Consider the following 26,744-nt stretch of genomic DNA (forward strand, 5'->3'; position numbering starts at 1 on the left):
GACACAAGCTAGAGAAGCAGACCCTAAAGATGGACAGATCATATAAGCACACAAGCATTAGTAATTAAATATACTTTAAGAGAATTTTATTATCCTATTCTGGATACCTGTACACAACTTATACTGTCTAGATAATTACACATAAATAAACAACAATAATTAAAATAAATGAAGATCTATCCACCAATAATAACATTTTTTTATAATTTTGAAATTTTCCATTAGAATCGAGGTCCAGGTCGAATGCTGGTTGGTGAAACACGGCATCAAAGTTAAAATAGTGCAGAAAATGCTGCAATATATCTGAATGGCTTAGTAAGGTATAAATAGAATTGGCATAATCACTAACAATATTTAATTAAACACTCAAAACATATTTTGAGTCCCTTTCCAAAAGAGGTTGTGAAGGACCAAATACACAAAAAGTGCAGCAAAATTACTATACTAAAATCATTGAAATAATTTCTGTCAAGCTGTAATTCTTGCTCTTCCCTTTTTTAGCCTGCGTGCAATAACTCTTCGTCCCCCACTAGTTGCCTTTCTGCAAAAAAAAAAAATGTAGACTTGTCTCACTCTTGTTCTAGGAAGAATCAAAACTTATTTATTGAATTGATTCATAAATAGAGTCTCTTCATATTGCACAGCAAGTACAGCAGCACCCAAGTATCTGTTTTTTAAAAACTACTCTTTTGTTCTTTGGAAAAATCAAAGACAAAATAAGTAACTTGGTCTATGTTAAGGTGTTATTTAGTAGCCCAAATATTATCTAATATAAAAAAAATGTACAGATATCTGAGAAATTGATCATAGATATTTGATGATGGTATTCCACAGTAGAGCATCCTGAATTAGAGAGTAACACTAGCAGAGAAACCTTTAAGAAGAAATAAAGACGCGGCATGTAGATAAGGTATAAGAGCCTAAACACATTGAACCCGCACAATACCCTCTCCAGAGATAAGGTGGCGTCTGAAGAAAGACGACTTAATTTACTAGAGCTTGAGACTAGTAGTCAATGCTCCAACAAATAATTAAGGTCTTGAATAATCTTGCTCAAGAGCATGGAACTGCAATTTTCCCTGTTATGTATATTATAAGAACATAATTATTGCCAAAATGTATCACCTCTAAGAATTCTGCTGCTAAGCACGGCAGAACACAAAAGTTCAGCTATAGTCATCACCATGTTTTGTTTTTTGGGTAACGACAGGGGTATCCCCGCAACCCAGCCCAGCGCCCAACCTGCCTTACCTTGGACTTACTTTATTGCCAAGTTGGGATCGAGGAAGGGGCGAGCTGAGGCAAGAGGATCCACAGCCCACAAGCAGTCCCCCCTCTAAAACCCGGGAGGGAGTCGAACCCGAGACCAATGGGGAGCAAACCCACGGCCCAAGCCAAATATAGTCATCACCATGTTGTTTTATAGTTAAACACCTAGCAATTAGTGCTGCTGGATGGAGACTATGCAACAAAACCGATCACAAAATTTCCAAGGTCACTGAGATAGATGACTCCACAGGTTAATAAGAGAAGGTAATTGTGTCTGACAACATCCTAAGCAAAATCAGTTATATATTATGCCAAGTTTTAAACAATGCAGTAAATTTTCTGTGTACAAATGTAGCACATTCAAATGCACGTTGGTAACCTCCTTAACACATTGCTCTTGAAACCAGTGTTCCATGACCGTTGGCGACGGGGAGACGGGGGGACGCGGGGATGGCCTTTGGGGACAGGGGGACAAAGGGAAAAAAATTTGGAGACGGGTTTCGGGGACGGGGGGACTTTGGCCTGGAGGGGGAAAACACGTTTCCATGGAACACTGCTTGAAACATACTAGAAAATCTCTATGAAGTGGGACAAACCAATGAAAAAAAATTAGCATGGGCAGAGCTTTATTTGGGGATTGTTCAAGAAACTTGAAGATGAAATTTCAAAGCTGAACTAAATTATGCTATAGTGCTAAATGGAGTAGGCTTCTATTAAGTAATATAGATGTCTGGCACCCCCATTTATGGAGCTGGATAGGTTAATCTGTCTATGGGTGTCAGTACAGATGTCAAATGGAAACCTCAAGAAGAAGGATGGCTAAAGATCAGTTTCAACATTGCAGCACGTGGCAATCTGGGGAAGGCTGGAGCAGGTTGCATAATTAGAAACCAAAAAGGGAGGATACTAATGATGGTGGGGAAAAAGGTGGGATGGGCAACTAACAACAAAGCCAAATTCTAAGCGGCTCTGTTGGGATTGGAGACGGGAAGGAAATTAAAATCCAATAAAATTCACTTGAAAGGAGACTCACAACTCATAGTCAATGCAATTCGGACAGGATAAACGCCAAATTGGAATTTGGGGAATTGGCTTAGGCAAATCAATGAGGTTATTTAGTTGTATAAAACTCATATCTATTGGGAGGGAAATGAAATTGCTGATGACATTGCAAAGACGGCAGTGAAAATGATGTTGGAGGATGTTGTGATCAAGTAAATGGACGGCTAGCACATTTTTTGCCAAACTCCCTATCGGATCACAAGCTCGCACTCATGCATAAGCCAAATGGGTGGGACAGCAACCATTATGGAACGATAAATGAAAGTAAGGAGGGTCTGACAACAAACATTCTAATGATAACACTTAACCTATTTAGCAGTGAACAATTGGAAACCGCCGGTATGTAACAAGCGGAGAAGAAAATGGATACTAGCAGTTGCCTGATGTTGAGAAAGCAACAGATGACCTTTTTCAGTGACATTTCCGAGAGGAGGCTCGTGGAAGTTTTTAAAACCAAAGCCATGGTGGTTCTTCACGCATTGCGCATGGTGTTAGGTGATGAATTCTTGAATGGGAATGGGCGATACTGTGTTAACTCAGACATTGCATCCATGTTTCTAGCAATGCTATTGGATGCAAGGGAGTCAGCAATGCTATTGGATGCTCTAGGGACATATGGACACCTCAGAAATGTCCCCAGCCATTCCCTAAACACCTCTGCTGACAAAAAATGTTTTCAAAACATCTGAGAAATGGTTGTTCCTAGTTACCAAATCTGACACTCAACCCAATGACCACAAAACATTGACCTTTGTGCTAGTTGTGGGCCCTTTCAAGCACTAACCTTATAAATGATGCGAAAGGCAAAAATAATTTTGCATATCAATCCCTGTGGAGGGTGGCTTTTTCAGTCAATCCCTGTTCTTGAAAATAGATATCAGCATACAGCTTATAGCATTAAGTAGTAACACAAGTAGCTCGCTTTTGCATATGGCGATTCCACACATCACTTGTTGAGACATGGACCAGCTAGGACTCGAACCTAGGACCTTCCATACGCTGCTGGAGTGCTCTACCACTGAGCTACTGGCCCCTCTTGGACCAGTCCATCGTTGGTCCAGGTGTGGCTTATTTCCAACACCAACACCCCCCCTTAAGCCACACCTCTCATGTGCTTGGGGCTCCTAGCCTAGACCTAGCTCTGATACCATGTTGAGACATGGACCAGCTAGGACTCGAACCTAGGACCTTCCATACACTGCTGGAGTGCTCTACCACTGAGCTACTAGCCCCTCTTGGACCAGTCCATCGTTGGTCCGGGTGTGGCTTATTTCCAACACCAACATCACTTGAGGTACAAATCAAAATTGGATATGGAAATACTAAACATGTATATCAATTATAATGTCCCAACACTCACCCAAAGCACACAAAAAACAAGTTGTGATGTTATGTACTCTCCTCATGTATATAGTTTACATTAACACTTGCATTTTACATTTAGACTACATTATCAGCTTTCTATTTACTTAAAGTTCAGTTCTACAATTGTTTTTATACAGCAATTATTACAACTCATAACATGGTAACAAATTACTTCCAAATCAAAGCAAGATCATATTTCTACCTTTTTTCAACCATACAAGTAAAACACTCTTTTTTTGGAGTAGATAGGTCAACATTGATGCACTATTTCTCTAACACTAACCAATTTTACTTCATTAACTAAAACTCCTATATAATGGAAGTGAAGTTGTACAGCTTCCGTATTTTTGCTTGAGAAAAATTCAATATCACTTTATTCTCTATTTTTCCCAAATTGTTTTGCTCAAAGCCATTTTGCCTTTTTTTACCACTCATAAATCCCTTTTTGGAAACATGGATATTGTGCCATCTTTCTCTTTTTGAATATTGTGCCATAATGTCAAGCCGACAATCAATGTGCTGTCCCCTAGTATATACTATATACATTTGCCCATGTGACTAAATTTCCTTGGAAATACTTTTCAATTTCTTTATAAGTTGTGATAATAAAACTTCTTTATGCTTTGGAGTAGACTTTAATACAGTGTTCCGTGAGGACACATCCCCAAGGATCCAAGTGACGTCTCCAATGTCATAAACATCCAACATAATCATGGACTTGGAGGGCACATGCCCTTGTTCAGGAGTCAGGACTGGTCAGCCTGCTCCATTTGATGTATAAAAATAAAAAAGGTAACTTTTGATGAAAACAAATGTTGAAAATCCCTTACAAGGGGGAGGACTGTCATTGTAAATGCACCATATTGTATTTAATTTCTAAAATTCCAGCTGCTTTTAAGTTTGAGTTATTTTAATAGTCATTCCCTGACATTCCCCAGCCATCCCCAAAATTTGGGAAAAAATTTGCTGTTCCTAGAACCTTAATCCCACATCCCCTCTTCCTTAAACTACAAGAAACACTGCTTTAATAACTTTAATTTAAACTTTCAAGCTACATAATAAAATTTCAGTAAGAATTAACGACCTTTGATCTAACACTGCATTGATAACTTTGTCATCATCCTGCCTTCTCGGAAACCAGTGAAAAGTTACAAATTTAAGAGGTCATTGACTAGCTGGCCATGTTTTGTGTAGACATAATAATAGCAAGTATCACCATCCCATGCCCCTTCATTCCCTCCACTCAATTTAGAAGTTATCACTATAGACACATAAAAATGTCCTTATAAAAATCTTCATTCCTATATTAATTAAATAGATGTTGTTATTTATTAAATTAATTCATGATTATGGATCCATTATTTATTTATTAAATTCCTTATATTCCCTTTCATTAATCTATTCTCCATTATTTCATAAATCCTAAATCTAATCTCCATGATTGCATTTAGCTCATCCTATTAATCTCCTTTAATCCCCACTAATCACATCCATTCAACAAATGTGGGATACATAACACTTATCTCTCCGTTTCACCCTTTATCCCACATTCTTCCTGAATCTTGGATCCACCCAGAGGATGCCTATAAATCCATGCTCCCTCTCACTTTTAAGGTCTCTCTCTCGCGTCATTGAAAGTTGATTATCTTCATGTTATTTTGAGATCATTTTGCATAACCCTAGCAATTTTCATATTTTCAACCATTTTTTAATCAATCAACCAATCTCCGTTCTCCATAGCGTTTTGTGCATAGTGCTAAAAAAAATTGAGAGCACCAAAAAGTTGAATACAAGATCTTGGTAGATAGGAGGGCAATGGACCGAGGTATCCATTGAATGCATTTGTTTGTTTATTGATATTTGTTTTGCATTTGTATTCATTAAGAAGAACTTCATTGGCATGATATTGGATTAAAACTTGGATCTTTGCTTAAGGTTGGGCTCAAAGATTCAAGATTTAATGTTCCGCATCCCTCATCATGCATTTAGCACACCCAGTGGCACAGCCCTTGTCCTTTCGTTGATCTGGTTTTCTCTTGATATCAGGTAGTCTATTTACACTTGCAAGCAGAAAATATGCATTTGATACTTAATCTATGCATCCGAATGATTCTGTTATGCAGAAGATAACAGTATAAGTTTGTTATGCATTTGGTTAAACAGTTCACATGCATTTTTTGGTGATTTTGTGCACATTCTGCAATCATGGCATCCATGAGACCATTTTTCTTTGAGGTATTTTTCATTTTTGTTAATAGTTTACACGCTATTGAGTCTTTGATTCTACGTTTTGCATGTATGACTATCGTGGCATTTCCATCTTTCATACCTGCCAATAGTCTCCTTGTCACTATGTTCCATAATCTGTTCCAAAGCTTTTGTTTTGAAGATATGATCTGAGAGAACGGATCTGAGAGATACTCTAGAACTTGGTCTTTTGTCATTTGCATTTGCCTTATCGTTTCTTAAGTTTTCGAACAAATCTATTACATGTAAATCAACAATCATTGCATTCAGTCCACCCTTCCCAAAATTGCTTGTCCTCAAGCAATGCAGTTTTCTAAGAACTGAATAAATCAACCCTTGGAGATTGGTATTTCCTCTTTAATTTGGTTGACCCAACGCTTGCACCATACTATGGATATCTCTTTGCATTAAAGCATGGGTGATCTTAACATATATTAAGATCAAGATTAGAAGCATGGTACATATCTATTACCCTAAATAAATTCATATCTTTTTGGTTTACTCCTGTTATTCTCATATTCTACATCAGCCCAAGGCAATAATCATAGAAATTCATGGAATAAAAATGTTGGCAACGCATCAGATCTGAACTAAAACATGAAGCATACACATGAATATATGTAGACATAGTGAACAAATGGATTACAATAAACATCATGACTAGCTAATCAACCTATAACCAATCATTGCTTAGTTCAATAGGAACTCGAAAGGACGCCAATAAACTGCCCAACCCAACCAACCCAAGAACGTGTCACATCCAAATCATGGCCATTCGCCTCACATCCCACAAGCAACAAGAACATCCAACTATGACCAGTTCCATCCCTTGGGGTAACCAATTCATCACTTGGCCCACAAGAGGCAAGAACATCCAACTATGACCAATTCCATCCCTTGGGGTATTCATCACTTGGCCGACAAGAGGTAGGAACGTCCAACTATGACCAGTTCCATCCCTTGGGGTAACCAATTCATCACTCGACCCACAAGAGGCAAGAACTTCCAACTATGACCAGTTCCATCCCTTGGGGTGGCCAATTCATCACTTGGCCCACAAGAGGCAAGAATGTCCAACTATGACTAGTTTCATCCCTTATTCATCACTTGACCCACAAGAAGCAAAAACATCCAACTATGACCAATTCCATCCCTTAGGGTAACCAATTCATCAGTTGGCCCACAAGAGACAAGAACGTCCAACTATGACCAATTTCATCCCTTGGGGTAACCAATTCATCACTTGGCCCACAAGAGGCGGGAATGTCCAACTATGACCAGTTCCATCCCTTGGGGTAACCAATTCATCACTTGGCCCACAAGAGACAGGAACATCCAGCTATGACCAATTCCATCCCTTAGGGTGACCAGTTCAATCCCCTGGGGTAACCAATTCATCACTTGGCCAACAAGAAGCAAGAACATCCAGCTATGACCAATTCCATCCCTTGGGGTAATCAATTCATCACTTGGCCCACAAGAGGCAGGAATGTCCAACTATGACCAGTTCCATCCTTTGGGGTAATCAATTCATCACTTTGTCCACAAGAGGCAAGAACGTCCAACTGTGACCAATTCCATCCCTTGTAGTAATCAATTCATCACTAGGCCCACAAGAGGCGGGTGTTGAAATAATAGCTAGTTTGGATAAAGGCAATTTCCAATTGTATTTGTCTAAAATGTTATATGTTTTATTAGTGGGGCTGGGCCCAAATCAACTATAATAAATAAAGGCAATAACTTCATTATGAGGCAAGACCTATTGAGCGGTCTAATAATATTATTGATAAATGTAAAACATATAAGCAAGCCGACTTGCTAACTTGACACCTCAAGTCAAGTATATAATCAAGTCAATTGTATGGCATTAGAGACAATCATATCATGCAAGTCACATCTCTCAAGTCAGCGAATTTGTAATGAGCCTCAAGTCAGCGAAATTGTTACCTTAAGCATATTCATCTTCTTGAAGGTTAGTGCACATCCTTCTCCATCGGCAGGTCTGATATACATGTTGCTAGGTCTGCAATAATCAACTCAAGTCTGAGACAGACTTCTCGAAGGCCAGCAAATCATCCTTATGCAAGCGAAACGCATCTCCAAGACAGCAAAGCAGAATTGATACATTTCGGTCTCCACATAGATCAAGCGAATTTGGTTGAAGACTGTTTGACAGCAAACTGATCTTATATTGGAGATAAGTTTCATGTCTTGTAATTGCTTTCATATTTGACATAATACAATTGGATTTTTGAGGCTGGGTTTTTCACCTCCAAGAGGGAGGTTTTCCCAAGGTGTTGTTGTGTTGTGATTATGTTGCATTATGTTTTCATTGCATTTTTCAGTTTACATTCAATTCTGTTATCTCTGATTGATAAAATTAACATGGTATCAGAGCTTTAGGTTCATTATAAAGTAATCAGACTATCAGTTATCCTTCACTTTCAATTTGCTGTTTTAGTTTTGCAAGATGGTTACAGGACTGAAGGTAGAGGACAGACTTGATGGTGCTCTCAACTTTACTTCTTGGAAAGTTCGTGTTCTTCTTGCCCTTGAAGAGATTGAGCAGTTACAGTTTGTGGAAGACAAGGATCTGCCTGAACCTTCAAATTCAGATGAGTTAAAGCACTTCAAGAAGAATACTCTCAAGGCAAAGAAGTTCCTAATTGATTATGTAAAGGATCATCTTGTTTCAGTCATCTACAAGTTACCTTCAGCCAAGGAGATGTTCAAACACCTAGAAGGTATGTACGAAATCAACAACATCAGTCGGGCACTTACTCTAAGACAGCAACTTCTTCAAATCAAGATGAGCAAGGGAGATTCAGTCATGTCCTTCATGAAAATTTCAAAATTGAAGGACCAACTCAGCTCCATTAGAAGTGAAGTTGTGGGCAAGGATATTGTAATGATTGCATTAAATGGTCTCCCTGATTCTTGGGATTCATTCATTCAAAGCATAAGCGGAAGAGCTGAATTTCCCTCATTTGATCGCCTCCGGTCTGATTGCATTCAAGAGGAATCACACCTAGCTGCAAGAGGAATGCTCAAGGGCACTCATGGAGGTGGCCATCATGTGCTTGCATCTCAACATGTCAAAAGAAAGGGTGGTCATTGGAAGAAGAACAGCTTCAACAGAGATAGAGACTTCAAACCTCCTGTTGCTCACGATTCAAGGAAGAAACCAAGGGATCTTTCACGTATCCATTGCTTCAGATGTGATAAGTTTGGTCACTATGCTAAAGAATGTCAGAATCTGCCCAAGCAAGGAGAAGCGAACCTGAATGAAATTGCAGATTCGAAGGATATAGAAGACTTCCTCTTCATTTCTGCCTTATCCAGCAATGTGCCAACTGACAGCAACACTTGGTTGATAGACAGTGGTGCATCCAAGCATATCACGGGATACCGGGAGCACCTCTCAGGCTTAATGGAGAAAGAGTCCAATCTTCATGTGGTAATTGGTGATGATGCCCGATAAGAGGTAAGAGGTTTTGGCAATACTTCTTTAAATTTAGAATCTGGTATCTCCTTGCATCTTAGCGATATTTTATTTGTTCCTAGAATTAAAAGAAATTTAATCTCCATTTCTGCCCTAGAAGATAAAGGTTATCAAGTAGCATTTTCTAAGGATAGAGTACTTGCATGGCCTAAGAAATCTAGTTTTAAATCTACTCGTGTTTTGGAAATAGATATGATAGTTTGTATAAGCTTTCAGCTAATCCCATTCGAGCACTCATTCATGAAGCTCCTGAATCTAGCGAGCTATGGCATAGAAGGCTTGGCCAGCTTCACTTTCAGGCACTTCCCTCGCTTGAAAAGATGATTAAAGGTATGCCTAATCTTAGTCATGTTCATGATGATACTTGCAAAGGCTGTGCTTTAGGTAAGAACACTAAAAGTCCATTTCATAAAAGTGAAAGTAGAGCTAAGGAAAAATTAGCACTTGTTCATTATGATTTATGTGGACCCATGTCTGTTCCTTCACCTAGAGGGTTTCTATACTATGTTACATTTATAGATGATTTTTCTAGAAAAACCTGGATTTACTTTCTAAAATCTAAAGAATTTGATGAACTGCTAAGTAGGTTTAAAGAATTTAAAACTGAAAACATGTCTGGTAAAAAGATTTAAATGTTAAGATCTAACAATGGAGGTGAATACACCTCAAGTAGTTTCAATGACTTTTGTGTAGAGACAGGAATTAAGAGGGAGTTTTGCGTTCCCTACAATCCTCAGCAAAATGGTGTGGTTGAACGAAAGAATAGAGCCATTGTTGAAGCAGCTAAAGCAATGATTCATGATCAAGATCTGCAGTTTCTTATGGGCTGAAGCATCCAAGACTACAGTATACATTCAGAACAGATGCCCTCACTGTGTCCTGAAGAACATGACTCCTGAAGAGGCCTTCACTGGAGTCAAACCAGATATCAATCACCTAAGGATTTTTGGAAATCCTGTCTATGTTCATGTGCCAAAGGAAAAGAGAACTAAGTTAGAGCCATCCGGGAAGAAACGTATCCTTGTTGGATACAGTGAATCCTCCAAAGCATTTCGTATCTACATTCTAGGACAAAGGTATATTGAGGTAAGTAGAGATGTTATGTTTGAAGAAAATATTGCTTTTAAGAAATCTAAAGGTTCCCTTGTCAATGATGATAGAGAAGTTAATGATAATCAAAACAAGGATATTGATACTAACCCTGAGATTCAGAGGGAGTCTATTGAGCCTCCCGAACCTATTGAGCATGGTGATCCTCTTGAGCCTCTGGATCCAACTAATGGACCTAGAGATATTGCAATTAGCAAAAAAAGGCCACTTTGGGTTAGGAGCACAATTCAAGAAGCAAAAAAGTTTGCAACTCCTAGTGGCACTTTCAGAGAAAGTAGTGTTGTGACGTTTTCACACATCGCCCCATTGAAAATGGGGACCCCCTACTTTTTAGGCCCTCCCGATCTTTTGGCTTGCGTTTTTGGGGTCTTTTCGCAGCAATCTCGTCGGTCTCTCTACTTTGCAAGTGTTTGGGGGTCATATTGATTAAATCTGCTTTTCGTTTGAGCGAATTTGATGAAGTCTAGGGCCTATTTTGTCTTTTCTAAGGGTTTTGCCTTGTGTCCTAGATTTTAGGGGTTTCTGTTAGGGTTTTGAAGAAACTGAACATACGACTGGAATTAGGACCCTTCAAGGAACCTCCCAGTAAAATTTGAGCCAAAACGGAGCAACTTTCTATTTTTAGAAAGTTCCTAATTTTTAGGGATTTTACTGAGTCCCAGATTGGCCTAATTTTGCCAAAAATCAAACTTACTATTTTTAGTAAGTTTCTATTTTTAGTAAGTGCTTTTCTGACCTATTTTTCCCAAACCTTGACATTTTGAAACACTTATATTTGGGAAAATCTATTTTTGGCAAGATCTTCACAGGAAAACACTGAAAGCTGAATATCTTTGAAGACATTGAAGACTGAACGTTCCTGAAGACCATTTCTAAATCCGGAAAAGTCAAAAGGCAAACAAGTTGGGTCAAAAGTGGTTAGGTTTGGAACTCCTATTCCAGAAGAGGAAAGCATGCAAAATCATCCAGGTCCAAAAAATTCACATCAATCCACCAATGTCATCCTGATCCGAAAATGGCCTGAAATTTGACTAAGTCTGGAAATTTGGAAGATCTTCCAAAATCCAGAATTTGCATTATGATTCCTATGGACCTGAAACCACTCTCAAACATCCTGACAATATATAAGAAATATAACTTAAAGTATAAGAAAGGCTTTCTTATACTTAAATGTTATATTTCATATATATATACAAATATATATATATATATATATATATCCTGACGAAGAGCCTGGAACTTGTGAAAAACATCAAAATCCTCCATGCATGAAGAATTCCGCCCAACTGTGGACTTGGGCGCCAAAATGGAGGAGGCAAGGATAGATGGAAAATTCCATGAATCCATGGCATAGTGAAAATTCCGCCCAAGGATGCAGTTGGGCGCCAAAATGAGTCAGGCAAGGATAGATGGAAAATTCTATGAATCCATGGCATAGTGAAAATTCCGCCCAAGGATGCAGTTGGGCGCCAAAATGGGCCAAGCAAGGACAGATGGAAAAATCCGTGAATCCTTAGCTAAGTGTGATTTGCGTCAGGACATGAGGAAGGGCGCCAAAATGGGATTCCCATGGATAGAAGGAAAATTCCATGAATCTTTGGCCAAATGAAAAAATCAGCCCAAATGTGGACTTAGGCGCCAAACTAGACATTCCATGGAAGGCGTAAAAAATGAAAAAATTCCAAGGCACAGTGAATCCTACGCCCAAGCTAAAAAGTTGAAATTTTGCCTAAGGCATGGAATCCAAGGGGTCAAGGAGGAATAGAAAGTGAAATTCCCTCAGGCCAATTTTGAATTTGCTATTTTTAGACACCGAATCTCGCCGGACTGAGGAAATTGTTATAGATTCGGAATCGTGGCGGAATTCTCCATCCAATGAACCTGGCTCCTAAATTTTAGGAGGATCCCTAAAAAATAGGGATGTTGAAAAGAAGACATGGACAATTCACAAAACAATGAATTCATTTCTCAGGAGGAATTTCCGCCCCAGCCTTGTGGAGGGCGCCAGAATGAAGAGTGCATGGAGAAACAGGCAAATTGCAAGAGTCCTTGACCAAGGCATTTTAGCACCCAAGTGAGAGGAGTGCCAGATAGAGGTATGCAAGGAATCCATGCAATTGAAAGAATTCCCCACCAAGTGTAAAATGTCGCCCAGGAACACAGGAGTGCGCTAAAATGATCTTCTCATGGACAGTGCACAAAGAGACAAATTCCTTCATCGAGGAAGAATTGCACCCAAGAAGAAGAAATTCCAGGAAAGGTGAAAAAATTGACTAAGTGTTTGAAATTTCTTCCTTTAGGACATAGTTCTTGGAAATCATGAAAATTGGCTAAGGTATGAAGAATTTCCTTCCTCGGGGTAAGGAACAAATTTCTTTCCAAAGGAGAATTCCTCCACAACAAGAAATCACATCCAAGGATGAATTGAAGATAAAATTTCTAAGGCAAGGAAGGAATCAGGGATGAACTAAACAAGAAATTTCCCCCCCCCCCAGGAAAAAATTTGAAAAGATTTGGATTCATAGGAGAATTATCTTCCTCCTGGACTTGAAACCCTAATTTCTGCAAAATTCCTAAAAAATAGGAGATGTTGAAAAATCATTGAAAATCTTTTTCAGAGCAAGGCAAGTTCAAAAACTTCAAGAAAATACTTCCAGAGTCAAAGATTCTCCCTCTTGAAGTTTTTCTCTCTCCAGGGTTTTTTCCACCAAGTGGCAGTCAAGTCAACAGATGCTGAATCAATGAAGCATCTCTTTGCATGCAACCGTCACATTTATGGCATTATGGCAAATTCCTTTTGCATGCGACCATCACATGTGGAGGTGATGGTGCATTTATGACATGACGGAGTGAATTTTGCATGGATGAATACTCAATGCGCATTGGGCGAATTTGAAAGAGATGGTGCATTTAATGCACAATGGATGCCATTTTGGGCACGTTGAATTAATTGCATATGGGCATAATAGGCATTTATTGTTGATTCCCACCTTGTTGCATCATGTGTGGGGAATCTTTCAGGGAAAACCCTAATTAGGGTTTTGCATGTAATCATGGCTTGAGGCCTATATAAAGGGGTGACCCCCTCATTTGTAAAGAGGGAGGGAGCCTTGTATGAAATTGTTGCGATAAGTTTTGAGATAATAACAGTGAAACATCGTTCTCTGATGGTGTCCACTTAAGTTATTTTTTCAAAGCTTGCATGGTTTCACCTTCCTCACTTAGAGTAGAAATAGTAAAGTGCTTTGATTTCAATGGAGAATGTAATGGTGTCTGATGAATTTCCGTGGTTCATACTTTTTGCATCTTGCTGATTGTAAATTGCAGTGTAAAGTTAGTCTGAGCCCCTTAAATTTGTGCTAAGTTCGATTGTGGATAGTAGTTTGGATTGCGCCGTTTTTGGGTATTCATATGTACTTTCTCGATTTGAAAATCCTCTAGCATCCCTAGAAGATTGCACCGGTTCTTGCGGAGTTGTAGTTGATCTTGGCGAAGCAGAGCTTGGTTTATTTGGAATTTGTCCACCAGAGCACTATTCATTGTTATCACTGCCCTTAGAAGTAGATTTAGATCCTTCTGAACCCTTTCCCTTTTGCTTTCAATTCATTTTAGTCCGTTAGAAGCAACAACATCGCAGAATTGCCATATCCGATGATGGAGTTCCAGCCACAACAAAGAAGTGAAAAAATGATGCAAACGTAAGGCCCCTTGGATTACCAGCAATCACATCAGCCAACTGAGTCACGTCCACGCATTGAAGGAACCTTGGAGTCGATTGTTTGAACTTCTTGCAATCTTAGCATGCAATCATACTTTGATCAAGAGAGAGTGAAGTGACCGTTAGGCAACTTTATTCTGTGTTCGACGCTGTCATAAAAAACACGTCAACAAGTAGGAGACCTTAGAAGTTCTCCAACTATGTTGCAATGATGTGCAACATCATTGAGACTAAACCATCCAGCATAGAAGAAGCTATGAACCAGCAAGCATGGAAAGTAGCTATGGACGAAGAGTACCAATCCATCATCAAGAATGATATCTGGGATATTGTGCCTAGACCTAAAGGTAAGTCTATTGTTTCTTCTAAATGGTTGTTTAAAATTAAACATGTTGCTGATGGTAGTATAGAGAAATATAAAACTAGATTTGTATCTCGTGGTTTTTCTCAAAAGGAGGCATAGATTATGAAGAAACATTTGCTCATGTTGCTAGATATACTTCTATTAGAACTATTATAGCCATTGTTGTAGCTAAGGGTTGGAAGTTACATCAAATGAATGTAAAGACTGCCTTCCTTAATGGTGTCATTGAGGAAGAAGTCTATATTGAGCAACCAAAAGGATATGAGGCTCATAATAGAGAATCTCATGTATGCAGATTAAAGAAAGCTCTTTACGGCCTCAAGCAAGCTCCTCAAGCTTGGTATGAAAGAATTGATAAGTACTTGGTTAGTTTAGGATTTTGTAAGAATGATGTTGATCCTAACCTTTACTTTAAAGTATTTAATGGTGAAATGCTAATTCTGGTCTTATATGTGGATGATTTATTTCTAACTGGCGAAGATGTCTCATCATTAGGTGTAAGAAAGAATAAGCTACTGAATTTGAAATGAAGGATATAGGTCTAATGCATTAGTTTCTAGGGTTAGAAGTGTGGCAAAGACCTAATGAAATCATTTTAAGTCAAGGAAAATATACTGTTGATATTTTGAAGAGATTTGGTATGTTGGATTGCAAACCTATGTCTACTCCTATGGAAACTAACTTGAAGAAATTGAGTTTATCTGCAGCTAACTCTGATTTTGCAGATCCTTCTGAGTATAGGCAGTTAATTAGATCATTGATGTATCTGGTTAACACTAGACCAGACAGTTGTTATGCAGTGAGTGCACTCAGCCAGTTTATGAACAAGCCAAAGCATATTCACCTTGTTGTAGCCAAACATATTCTGAGATACTTGCGTGGAACGGTTGGCTATGGGCTAAAGTATCCAATCAACACTACCGTTACCTTGGAAGGTTACTCAGATTCTAATTGGGCAGGAAGTGTTACCGATAGGAAGAGCACTTCAGGTTTTTGTTTCAGTTTGGCATCTGCTGTGATTTCCTGGGCCAGCAGGAAACAGTCCTCAGTATCCTTGAGTACTACAAAAGCTGAGTATATTGCATCGAGTGTTGCATCAAGAGAAGCAGTGTGGCTTTGAAAGCTTCTTGTTGGGTTGTTTGGACAACCTTGGGAACCCACAGTTATTCATTGTGATAATCAAAGTTGTATTAAAATGTCTGCTAATCCTATGTTTCATAACAGATCAAAACATGTGGAAACTCACTATCACTATGTTCGTGATATGGTACAAAGAGGTGCCTTACAGCTGAAATATGTCAGCACTGATGAGCAGGTTGCAAACATTCTCACCAAGCCCCTTGCTCGTGCGAAGCTTGAATGCTTCAGAGATAGGCTTGGAATTGTGGAGAATCCAGCTATGACTAAGAGGGAGTCTCAGTCTCAATGATGCATTAAGTTGCATCTTCCACCCTCTGCAGGCAATGCATGGTGGAGTCACCCTCTATGGGCAATGCAAGGTGACAGTATATCCTTCTCTAGGAGAAGGTTGAGGTGAAAGACCTCTTCCACCCTTTGCGGGCAATGCAAGGTGGATCCATCCCCTGCAAGCAATGCAAGATGTAAAGTTTTGTTGTTTTCTTATAGGTTACATTCATCCTCTACGGGCAATGTAAGATGAATCTCATAAAGAAATCCATGATGCATGATTACACTATAGTTGACTGAATCCTCTCTAGCTAAGAGGGAGTGTTGAAATAATAGCTAGTTCGGATAAAGGCGATTTCCAATTGTATTTTTCTAAAATGTTATACATTTTATTAGTGGGGCTGGGCCCAAATCAACTATAATAAAAAAAGGCAATAACTTCATTACGAGGTAGGACCTATTGAGCGGTCTAATAATATTATTGATAAATGTAAAACATATAAGCAAGCCGACTTGCTAACTTGACACCTCAAGTCAAATATATAATCAAGTCAATTGTATTGCATTAGAGACAATCATATCATACAAATCACATCTCTCAAGTCAGTGAATTTGTAATGAGCCTCAAGTCAGGGAAATTGTTACCTTAAGCATATTCATCTTCTTGAAGGTTAGCGCACATCCTTCTCCATTGGCAGGTCTGATATACATGTTGCTAGGTCTGCAATAGTCACCTCAGGTCTGAGACAGACTTCTCGAAGGCCAGCGAATCATCCTTATGCAAGCGAATCACATCTCCAAGACAGCAAAACAGAATTGATACATTTTGGTCTCCACATAGATCAAGCGAATTTGGTTGAAGACTGTTTGACAGCAAACTGATCTTAAATTGGAGATAGTTTCATGTCTTGTAATTGCCTTCATATTTGACATAATACAATTCGATTTTTGAGGCTGAGTTCTTCACCTCCAAGAGGGAGGTTTTCCCAAAGTATTGTTGTGTTGTGATTATGTTGCATTATGTTTTCATTGCATTTTTCAGTTTACATTGAATTCTGTTATCTCTGATTGATAAAATTAACAGCAAGAACATCCAACTATGACCAGTTCCATCCCTTGGGGGTAACCAATTCATCACTTGGCCCACAAGAGGCAAGAATGTCCAACTATGACCAGTTCCATCCCTTGGGGTAATCATTATTCCACAAATCTGATATAAAGTCTTCCACAAATCTGATATAAAGTCTTCTATAATTCGATCATAAGACTGTCATAAAGTATCCACAATCTCTTCTCAAAAGTTTGTTACAAACTCTTCATATACTTCACCTTAGATCTTCATATAATATTCTCTCTTAATCTGGTGTATATATTATATACTTGATTGTCTTTTTCGCACACAATAAACGTATACTCAACAATCTCTCATATTGTCTTGCCATTGTCATTTAGTTGTTGCCATATTTTTGGACTGAATTAATATATCCCTTCTCAATGATTAGAATGCATAATCGATTTATCCTTACCCTGTAGGCTAGTAGGATCATGCTCCAATACCATTTGTAATGTCCCCTTTTGGGAGGACACTAAATATTGCCCACTATACTTGTAGAATTATTACAGGTTATATATTTTCAGTTTGTTGTGGTAATTTGGATAGATTCAATTTGATGTTGTTTCCCTCTTTGAAAGTTGAACGCTGCTCTCTTGGATAAGTGCTATTGCTGAATGGTTTGATTTGTATTGAGAGCTGAAGATTCTTTGCTTTAATGTTAATTGTATTGATTTCCTCCATTTATTGATAAGGTCCCCTTCAATCCTTGGAATGAATTCTCCTTTATACTTTATTGGTGGAAGGGCCACCACCTTTCATAAAAGTTGAGTCGGCACTTTTCATTGTTGCCTTTGAGAAAAACATATTATTCCCCAAATTGATGTCCCCTTTTTATCTCCTCCTCAAATGAAAACTTCTCCCCTTTATATCATCCAATGTGAGGGAAAGTCACACCTATTCATAATGGTCACAACCTTTCAAAATTACCACTCTTCGAAAGGATCACAACCCTTTGAAATTGCTGCCCCTTTGAAAGAGTCACTTCCTTATCTTCTTCCCATAAATGCTTCCTTAATTCCCATTTTCTCTTGTTTCTTCCTTCATCCCTTTTCTCCCCAAATGATGTTCTCTTCTCTCCCTTTTATATCTCATGTTTGAGGGAGTCACAACTTTTCATTTCATGCCTTTTGACCATTCATTAAACTTAGCTAAATTTTAATTATATTAAATTATATTTTAATATTTTATATTTTAATTTATTATTATTTATTAATAAATCCAATTCAACAAGGGGACATTACAAATAATCATGTACCTCCGGAAGGAAAGGTTTCTAGTTGGGACATGTAATAAGTTGAAGACAAAGAAGTTTGGTCTTTACAATGATCAAGAAGATCGATTCACGAAATGCATATGAAGTAGAGTTACCAAAAGGATTGGGTGTATCGTCAATCTTCAATATTGCAGATTTGTATCAATATTAGGAAGTGTGGAGATAGTAACTTGGAAGTACAATGGATATTAGATACCACAACAACCCAAAGAGGAGATTGTGTCAATTTTGGACAATAGGATTAGGAAAAGCACAAGCAATAGACAACATAATGAGTATTTGGTGAAATGGAGAGGAAGACATGAAGGAGACTCATCATTGATTTCAAAAGCTGAGGTAGAGCATCTTGGTTTCCCCCTAACCACCAAAAAGTAAGGGACTCACTTTTCAAATAACCTTGAGTGTTTGATGCAAGAGCATTCCAGGGTGTAAGAGTTTGCATCATCCAAATATATTTATTTTTCCTTGTTTGTTTATTTGCGGGTTTTCATTCACATTCCAATTCTTTCCAATCACCACAAATCCTACCACATTTCACCTCAATTGCACATCTCACCTTGCAGTTGGGAGTCTATGTCCTACACTAGTCCTACAACAATGCATTCAAATCCAAGGAGAATTGAACCACTGCAAATGTGTAATTAGATCTTTGACTTAAAATCAGACTTTACTGACTAAACTCAATTTCATTGTAATTGCTTGTAGCAACTTCTCAAAGCTTGCAGCAACAGAGGAACATATTCCCAAGCACAATGGACCCAAAGGAGAGGATGGTGTGAAACACATTAAAATGCATTGATCCTTCATGACCACGTCCATTCCAAAAGGTTCATTTACACATTTGGTCAACTACACGTTTCATGAGGCATTGAGCTATGCAACATCTTATAGCCAACTAAGGTCATTCTTAGGCAAGAAGCTAATATATTAACATGAGGGAAATCATTAGAAGTCAACAAACATCTATGGCCTAACATGTTGGAAGCCCATTGCAGCAAATTGTAATTCTATTGTGACTATGAATGAATAGAGAACTTGTTATTTTGTTATTTCATAAATTTGGTTGAGTGCTTTTTCAATTGATTACATTATTGGATAATCCTTTGTTGGGCCCTCTAACCATGACTACATCAAAGGAGGACTCCAAGAAGTGTCTGACTACCTACCATAGGAGGTGGAATTGCGGAAAGCTCAAACATAGATGAAAAATTGGGATGTGTAGCCACAAGGACCGTCATAATGGACAAGTAACTAAAGGCCATGAACCATTTACTCTCTAAATTCAAGTAAAGTAAACAAGGGTGGCCCACTTGTAGATCCTAGTTGCCAATGTTAATTGATTTCATTTGATATAGTTAAAAAGCTTAGCTTGAAGACATATGATCATCCTCGACCTTAACCATTGGTTTGGGTAGATAAGATCATTGAGATTCAAGTCAAGAAAGGGTGTAAATTTCAATGTGCTATAATGCACACAATGTAGAAGAAGTAGAGGCTAACGTGATTTTGCCTAATACATTTGACATTGTGCTTGGGAGTCCATATTTGTATAAAAAAGATGTTATATTCATTAAAAGGGCAAACAAGCACCATGGATCAAGGATGGAATCAAATACATCATCAAGGGACACCAAAAAAAAGCAAAAAATGCAATGGTAAGATCCAATCAAGCCCTCAAAGTTAATTGAAGAAACCAAGCAGTTTGTTTGTGATTGTTGAAGCATCAATAAGAGGCTGGAATTAGGGTTTCTTTCATGGCTTCTTCTAACGAATAAGCTAAGGGTTTGGATAACTTATTACAATCATTTCATGAAGATTTTTCTAAGCCTAAGGAGTTGCCTCCTTAAAAAATCGAGGTAGAGCATGAGATTCACTTACTTCTTGATTAGCCTCATTGATTTACAACAAGGAATGCCATAGAGAAAAAGCTTTGTAGGGGCAGTCCAATTTATGTGCAAATTCCTTCCATCTTCCTCTTCTATAGCTGCTCTTCTACACTGCAGCCATTGGTAAGAGCTTTCAGTGGGGTAAGGTACATGCAAGATTAGCCATGCTCCAGAGTTTAACATAATCTAATTTTCAGCTGCCTTGGAGCTTGAGACCAATGCTAGTAAATATGCTCTAGGTGTCTTCTTGTTGCAAGGTAGCAAACATGTCGTTAGCATTCCCAGGTATTCACCAATATGGGAATATCTAGCGTATGATAGAGAGCTCCATACACTAGTCAGGCTATCAAAAAGTGGAGGCATTATCTACTTGGAAAAGAGACCATTGTGCACACAGATCAGAAGCTAGTGCAATACCTGCAAGCTCAAAACAAGATAAAAAAGGAAGACATTGCAAGTGGATGGAATTTTTGCAAAAAATCCATCTAATGATCAAATATAAAAAAGTAAAGTGCCAAAGGTGTGGCAGCTATGTTATCCAGGCCACCAATTTCAAAGCCCATATCATCTCTATCAATGATGGCATAGATGGAGCCAACAATCAAAGAGATGGGGAAGACTGTGAACAAGACTCAAATTAGAGGATAAGTACAAAAAGCTCAAAGTCAAAAATGAAGAATTTTGCCTCAAGGATGGGATGTTCTATAGGCTGGGAAAGTTGTATATGCCCAAAGAACATTGGCTTTTAATCATGAAGAAGGCACACACCTCCAAAGTTGCACGTCATTTCAATGTTGGTAAGACAGTGGCCAATATGCAAAGGACCAAAGGTATGTTTATTCACCTAGAATACAAGTAGAAGTAGCAAGATTTATTAGAGGATGCAGGTTGTATTGTACTTACAAATGAATGAATGTTTTTTAATAACATCCACGAGGCCAAACAGCCTATGGAACCAACAGATAGCTAGCAAAGCATGTGAAGCCAAAAACAAACCCAGACTGAAAACTGAGACTGCTAGGCCTCTTTCTCCTTCTGCAACTTGGTTCTTCTACTGTGTATTTTGATTAAAAGATCCGCAACTCTTGTTATCTTTTCTTCGACAAATAGATTACTCAATGTGTCTACATTTAATATCTCAACATAATTGGTCCGAATGTAATTGTAGGCTGGACACTCCATGATGTAATCCAAAGCTAGAAAGAAAGGGTTGTATACACCCCTTCTAGTACCTATTAAGCCTTGGGAAAGCACTTCCATGGAATTTGTAGGCAGGTTGTCAATGAGCAAAGATGGGAATAATTATCTTTTTGTTGCTGTTGATTGATTTAGCATGATGTGTACTTTGACCCCATGTAAGAAGACTGCTACTAGAAAAGAAACAGCTGATTTGTCCTTTCCTAAAGTTTTGGTACGTTATGGGTTGCCTAGATCCATTATTTCAACAAGGATGCTCAGTTTGATAACAAAATATGGTCCACTTCGTGGGAGAAAATGGACACCAAACTCCAAAAGAGTATTGCCTTCCATCCCTTAACCGATGAGTAAATGGAGGTTGTCAATAGAACACTAGTGCAGCTCATCAGATATTACAACGGTAAGTTTCCAAAGGCATGAGGCAAGTATTTGCCATATATACAGCATGCATGTAATACAGCAATCCATTCCTCTACTAATCAGTTACCATTCAAAATGTGTATAGGTTATTTGCCTACTAGCCCATTTGACATTGTTTTGGAGCAGCAGGATCATCAAGAAGGATTAGACAGAGAAATGCCTAAGCAAGCAAATTCATTGAGAGGATTCGCCAAATCCAACTTGAAGTGAAAGGACAACTGGAATGGACTAAGTTGAGATTAAAACCAGGCATGTTCAAAACCTTATAGACCACAATCTCAAAGTAGGAGATAAGGTATGGCTGTCTCTAGACAAGGAACACATACAAGGATAAGCCAAGCAAACCAAACTTCTAAGACATGGACCATTCACCATCTTGGAGGCAACTGTCAAGAACGCTCTCAGATTAGACCTACCTTTGTTGATGAGATTCCATTCAGTGATCAATTGTGAGTACCTTCACCTGTATAAGCCATCCATGTTGGATGAATAAAAAGAAGCTTTGGTACTACCTTCATTGGAAGATTTGGTATGTGATACACAAATAATGCTCCCCGAGGATTTGGCGCTACAGTGGAATCAAAGGGAAATTAGAAAGAGAGTCCAAAAGTCTTAACAAGTGGGACTCAAAGGACAAACAATCAAACAACCTGATGGTACTCCAAGGAAAAGGTGGGTGAATTGTTCCCTCACTTAATGTCCCAATAAGCTTTTGTGGGACCAAAAGCCTCATTAAGAAGAGAGATGCGATAAATAAAAGATAGAAGACGTCTAGAATGAAAACTGACTCCTTCCCAAAATATAATAAGTGCAAATACTCGCTATTCTGTGATAATCAGAACCACCAGTGGTCGTCAGACCACATTTCAAAAACAACAGCGGCAAAAATACAACTGCCAGGGCGAAACTGCAACTGCAGGGGCAAGTCTGCAACTACCAGGACAAATCAATCACCACCATGTTGAACCTGATGATAAAGCAGTGATTGCTCAACTGCAAGGGTAGTTTTGGAATTGACACAGTGAATCCAACTACAGAAAGCAATTTCAATACTCACATCAAAGCAACAGAGGAAGTGAACAATCACGACTTTTGATTTTTCAACTTCACATAGGAAGGTTCCACTGCAGAAGAGGATCTTTCTAGAAAGCCTATAGACAGGTTCCAGGAAGTTGGAAATGTTTGAATGAATCCAACAGATGAAGAAAAACTGAATTTCAGTTCTAAGAAGACTTGACCGGAAGCATAGAGCAACATTGAATCTATCACTCCTCATACTTGTTTTTCTTGTCAATATAGGCAAGGTAGACATGCTATTGGAATCTTAGCACCTGGTTTTTCCCCCATTAAAGGAGATATTCTAGGGTATAAAAAACTGAGTATGATCTTCTGGGTGATGGTGAGTTCACTTTTCCAGTTGTATGTGCATTTTAACTAGCTTCCAAGGGCTTTTAGCTGGTTCAAACTAGAACAGCAAGTACTTTTAATTATTCGTAGGTTCCTAGATAACTGTTTGACGAAATTACGGATCAGTGGAATATGCATCAAAATCCTCTGGCTGTTTTCAAATGTGGATAGCAGAATTACCTTGCAAGGAAGCCGTGATTTCTCTTCCGTCTAATGTTACTAGGTTGGTATGTCCTCTTTGGAAACAACTGCATTGGCCTGTTGAAATACGAAATATGCCATGAAGTCTCACAATTTAGCCATAAATAATTCAGAAATATATCATGAAATCTCACACTTCAGCCATAAATAATTCATAAACTTTTAAAGAACTAAATTATAAATTAAAGGAAAGGAAACAGTAAGCAGTATTACGTTACACAGTCGGGCGCTCCAGGTAGAAATGCTACAGTCACAACACAACAACAACGACACACATTTCTCAAAACTCTATGTAAAGAGAACTAGAAGGAATCGACCTGCAAGATTTCTCAAAGTTCCGTAGTTGAATCTCAATAAATTGTCATAATAAAATAACGATAAATAAATAAGTCTTACCATCTTGTTGTTGTAAGAGAAATGGAAGTGAAGGACAGAGGCCATCGTTAGCGCCAAAAAATGCTTTAGGGAACATTTCTTTCGAAATTTTAGTTTGCAAATTGTGCCACATTAGGTGTGAGGGTGCGCTGTTAGTGTTAGTATGAGACGGTTGGGATGAAGATGAATAGGACCGTGTGTAGAAAAGAATGGAACTCGTGCAACGGGAGAGGAAGGTTTTGAACGCCATGGCTAAACCTCTTTGCGCATGTATCGTGAATCTTAGCTCCGCTGCTGATCACGTCGATTAGCTCACAAGATATCCCTTTCAGGATGGAATTTCTCTAGGTTTTTCAATCTTTTAGAGAAGGATTTGCCATGAAACCCTCAACTTGCGACGTAACTGTACCTAAGCAATTTGTTATTTTTTCAAAGCTTTCCTTTTTCAAAAGCGCCCGGGATTGGGAGTGGGGAGCTTTCTTCTCATAAACTTCTATGGACTTTTCTTTTGTAATTATTTTGGTATCTTAGATTTTACTTGCGGTCAGGTCAATTGAATTAATGTTTTTAATAATGTCCACGAGGCCAAACAGCCTATGGGACCCTCAGATAGCTAGCAAAGAAGGCGTGCAAAGTCTGAATAAATCCAAATTGTTAAACCTCTTTCTCTTTCTCCTTTTGCATCTTGGATCTTCTGCTGTGTAACTCGATTAGGAAATCTGCAACTTTTGGTATTTTTTCTTCGTCAAATAGACTACTTAAGGTGTTCACATTTAGTGTCTCAACATTCTTACTCCGGATATCACTGTAGGCTAGGCACTCCATGATGTAATGTCATTCAGTCTCCACCACCCCTTGCGTACAGTATCTACACCTTCTATCTTCCCATTCCTCTTTGGGTATCGTCCATCTCCCAGTTTCACATCTAAGTTGATGTGAGTTGGTAGGAATTAGCATTTTTGCCTTCCACTTTATGTCCATTCCTATGTAATTCTTTTGTGTATGGTCATGTGTAGGATTGAAGTGTTTGATATAGTATTCTTTTTCCCTCCCCAACTGACCTGCCCGCATGTTTTCTTTGAATTTTTCTTGTACGTATTTTTTATTTCTCCAATGTTATGTGGGCAGTCTTGTAGGTTAATACTCTGTTTATTCATCCATTTAATGTTTTGTTTCATCCATGTGCTCTTCCTTCTGTCTAATTTCTCCCCTGCTATCATTTTTGGCCAATGATGTATCTCCATGTTTTCTAACCTCCTTAAGTAGCTTAGCAATCAGAACATAGCTAATGCCTCAATAGGGAAAGCCCCCGCCTCTGCTAGGACAATCTCATATGGGATAGATGATTTAATCTTGAGACAGGTCGTAATTAAATGTGTTTGTAATCTCTTTTTTTGCCTCCATTTCCTTGTTGAAGTGTTGCCGCCCCATACCTCACATCCGTACAATACCACCGGAACCACAAGAAGTCCAAAAAGAGTTTTCTTGGTTTTCCAATCCCATAGTTTTGCTCTGCTGCATCTATTTTGGAGTGAATATAAGGCTTTCCATCCTCCTTGGATCCTTTTTGTTCTACATGTTTCCCAGCTGAGTTTATTGTGGAAATCTAGGCCAAGGTACTTATATTCATCGACCACTTGTAAAGTGTTTCCCTCAAAGACAAATTCTCTATGGAGCTTCTTTCTTTTCAGGGTAAAGATCATGACCTTGGTTTTGCTAGCATTCACCTGCATCCCCGCCTCTTGGGAAAATTGTTCTAGAGTCCTCAAGTGTTCTTTCAAATCTTGTGTTGGTTTTGCCATTAAAACAAGGTCATCAGCATATAAAAGCAACTTGATTACATAGTTGGTCGGATGAACATCCCCACCCCCAAACTTGTCTATCCATTCCTCTAACTTGTCAATGTATAGCCCAAATAGGGTAGGAGATAATGGGCAGCCCTACTTGACCCCAATGTCACTTCTAAAATATTCTGATAGTCCTTGTTTTGTTCGTAATTTAGCCCAAACTCGGTCATACAATCTATGAACAACAGGTCTATATTGTATTGGAATTTCCAACTATTCCATTCTACTCCACAATTTGCCTTTAGGTGTTATGTCAAAAGCTTTTTTGAAGTCCACAAAATAGCAAAAGACTTCCCCTCCTTGCTTATCCCATACCTTCTCAATCAAGTGTCTGAGTGTTATGCAATGATCAGTGGTAGAATACTTTGGTCTAAAGCTCGCTTGCCCATTTGCTCTCTTTCCCTCCTTTTCAGCCCAACTACTAATTCACCTTTATATCATGCTCCCAAAAATTTTATCGAAGAGAGGATTGATCATTATAGTGCGGTCATTTGAGGGGTTAATGATGTCACCACTTTTCAGCAAAGGGATGACCTCACTAGTTGACCAATTTGTTGGAAACCCATTTTGGATGACTCCATTGAATATTCTTTTGATGTGAGGCGTGAGGATTTCTAATCCCCACCTTAAATGTTTTGTCTGTATGCCATCTATGTCTCAAGCTTTACCCACTGCAAGATTTTTAATTCCTTCTCTAATATTGTCTGAGGAAAAGAGTTTATTTCTTGATCTAATCATCGGAGGGCTATCTTTGTCTTGATCTCTCTCATATATTTGCTTTGCATATTCTAGCCACTGAAGATTTGTGATATTGTTTTCTTTGCCTGTGTCTCTTTGCTGCAACTTTTTCCAAAAGCCCCTTGGATTTTATCTCCCAAGCTTAATCAATTATTTTCTTCTTGTTTCCATGTACTCCTCTTTTTTCATTCTCACTAGTTTTATATATTCCTTGTTGTTACCTCGTATTTTGACCATTTTCT

General features: G+C 38.5%; 1 protein-coding gene across 1 annotated transcript; it reads right to left on the reverse strand.

The window, feature by feature from the left end:
* Nucleotides 1-177: 177 nt before the first annotated feature.
* On the reverse strand, nt 178-24,386 carry LOC131034898 (uncharacterized). The gene is made up of 4 exons (XM_057966510.2): nt 23,939-24,386; nt 23,756-23,786; nt 23,522-23,599; nt 178-541 (listed from the first exon to the last, which is right to left on the reverse strand). Exons 1-4 carry the CDS (start codon nt 24,165-24,167, stop codon nt 469-471), a joined length of 411 nt encoding a protein of 136 aa, XP_057822493.2. The 5' UTR covers nt 24,168-24,386; the 3' UTR covers nt 178-468.
* Between the last annotated feature and the right edge of the window lie 2,358 nt (nt 24,387-26,744).

Source organism: Cryptomeria japonica, chromosome 10 (genome assembly GCF_030272615.1).
Source record: "Cryptomeria japonica chromosome 10, Sugi_1.0, whole genome shotgun sequence".
Lineage (NCBI taxonomy): Eukaryota > Viridiplantae > Streptophyta > Pinopsida > Cupressales > Cupressaceae > Cryptomeria > Cryptomeria japonica.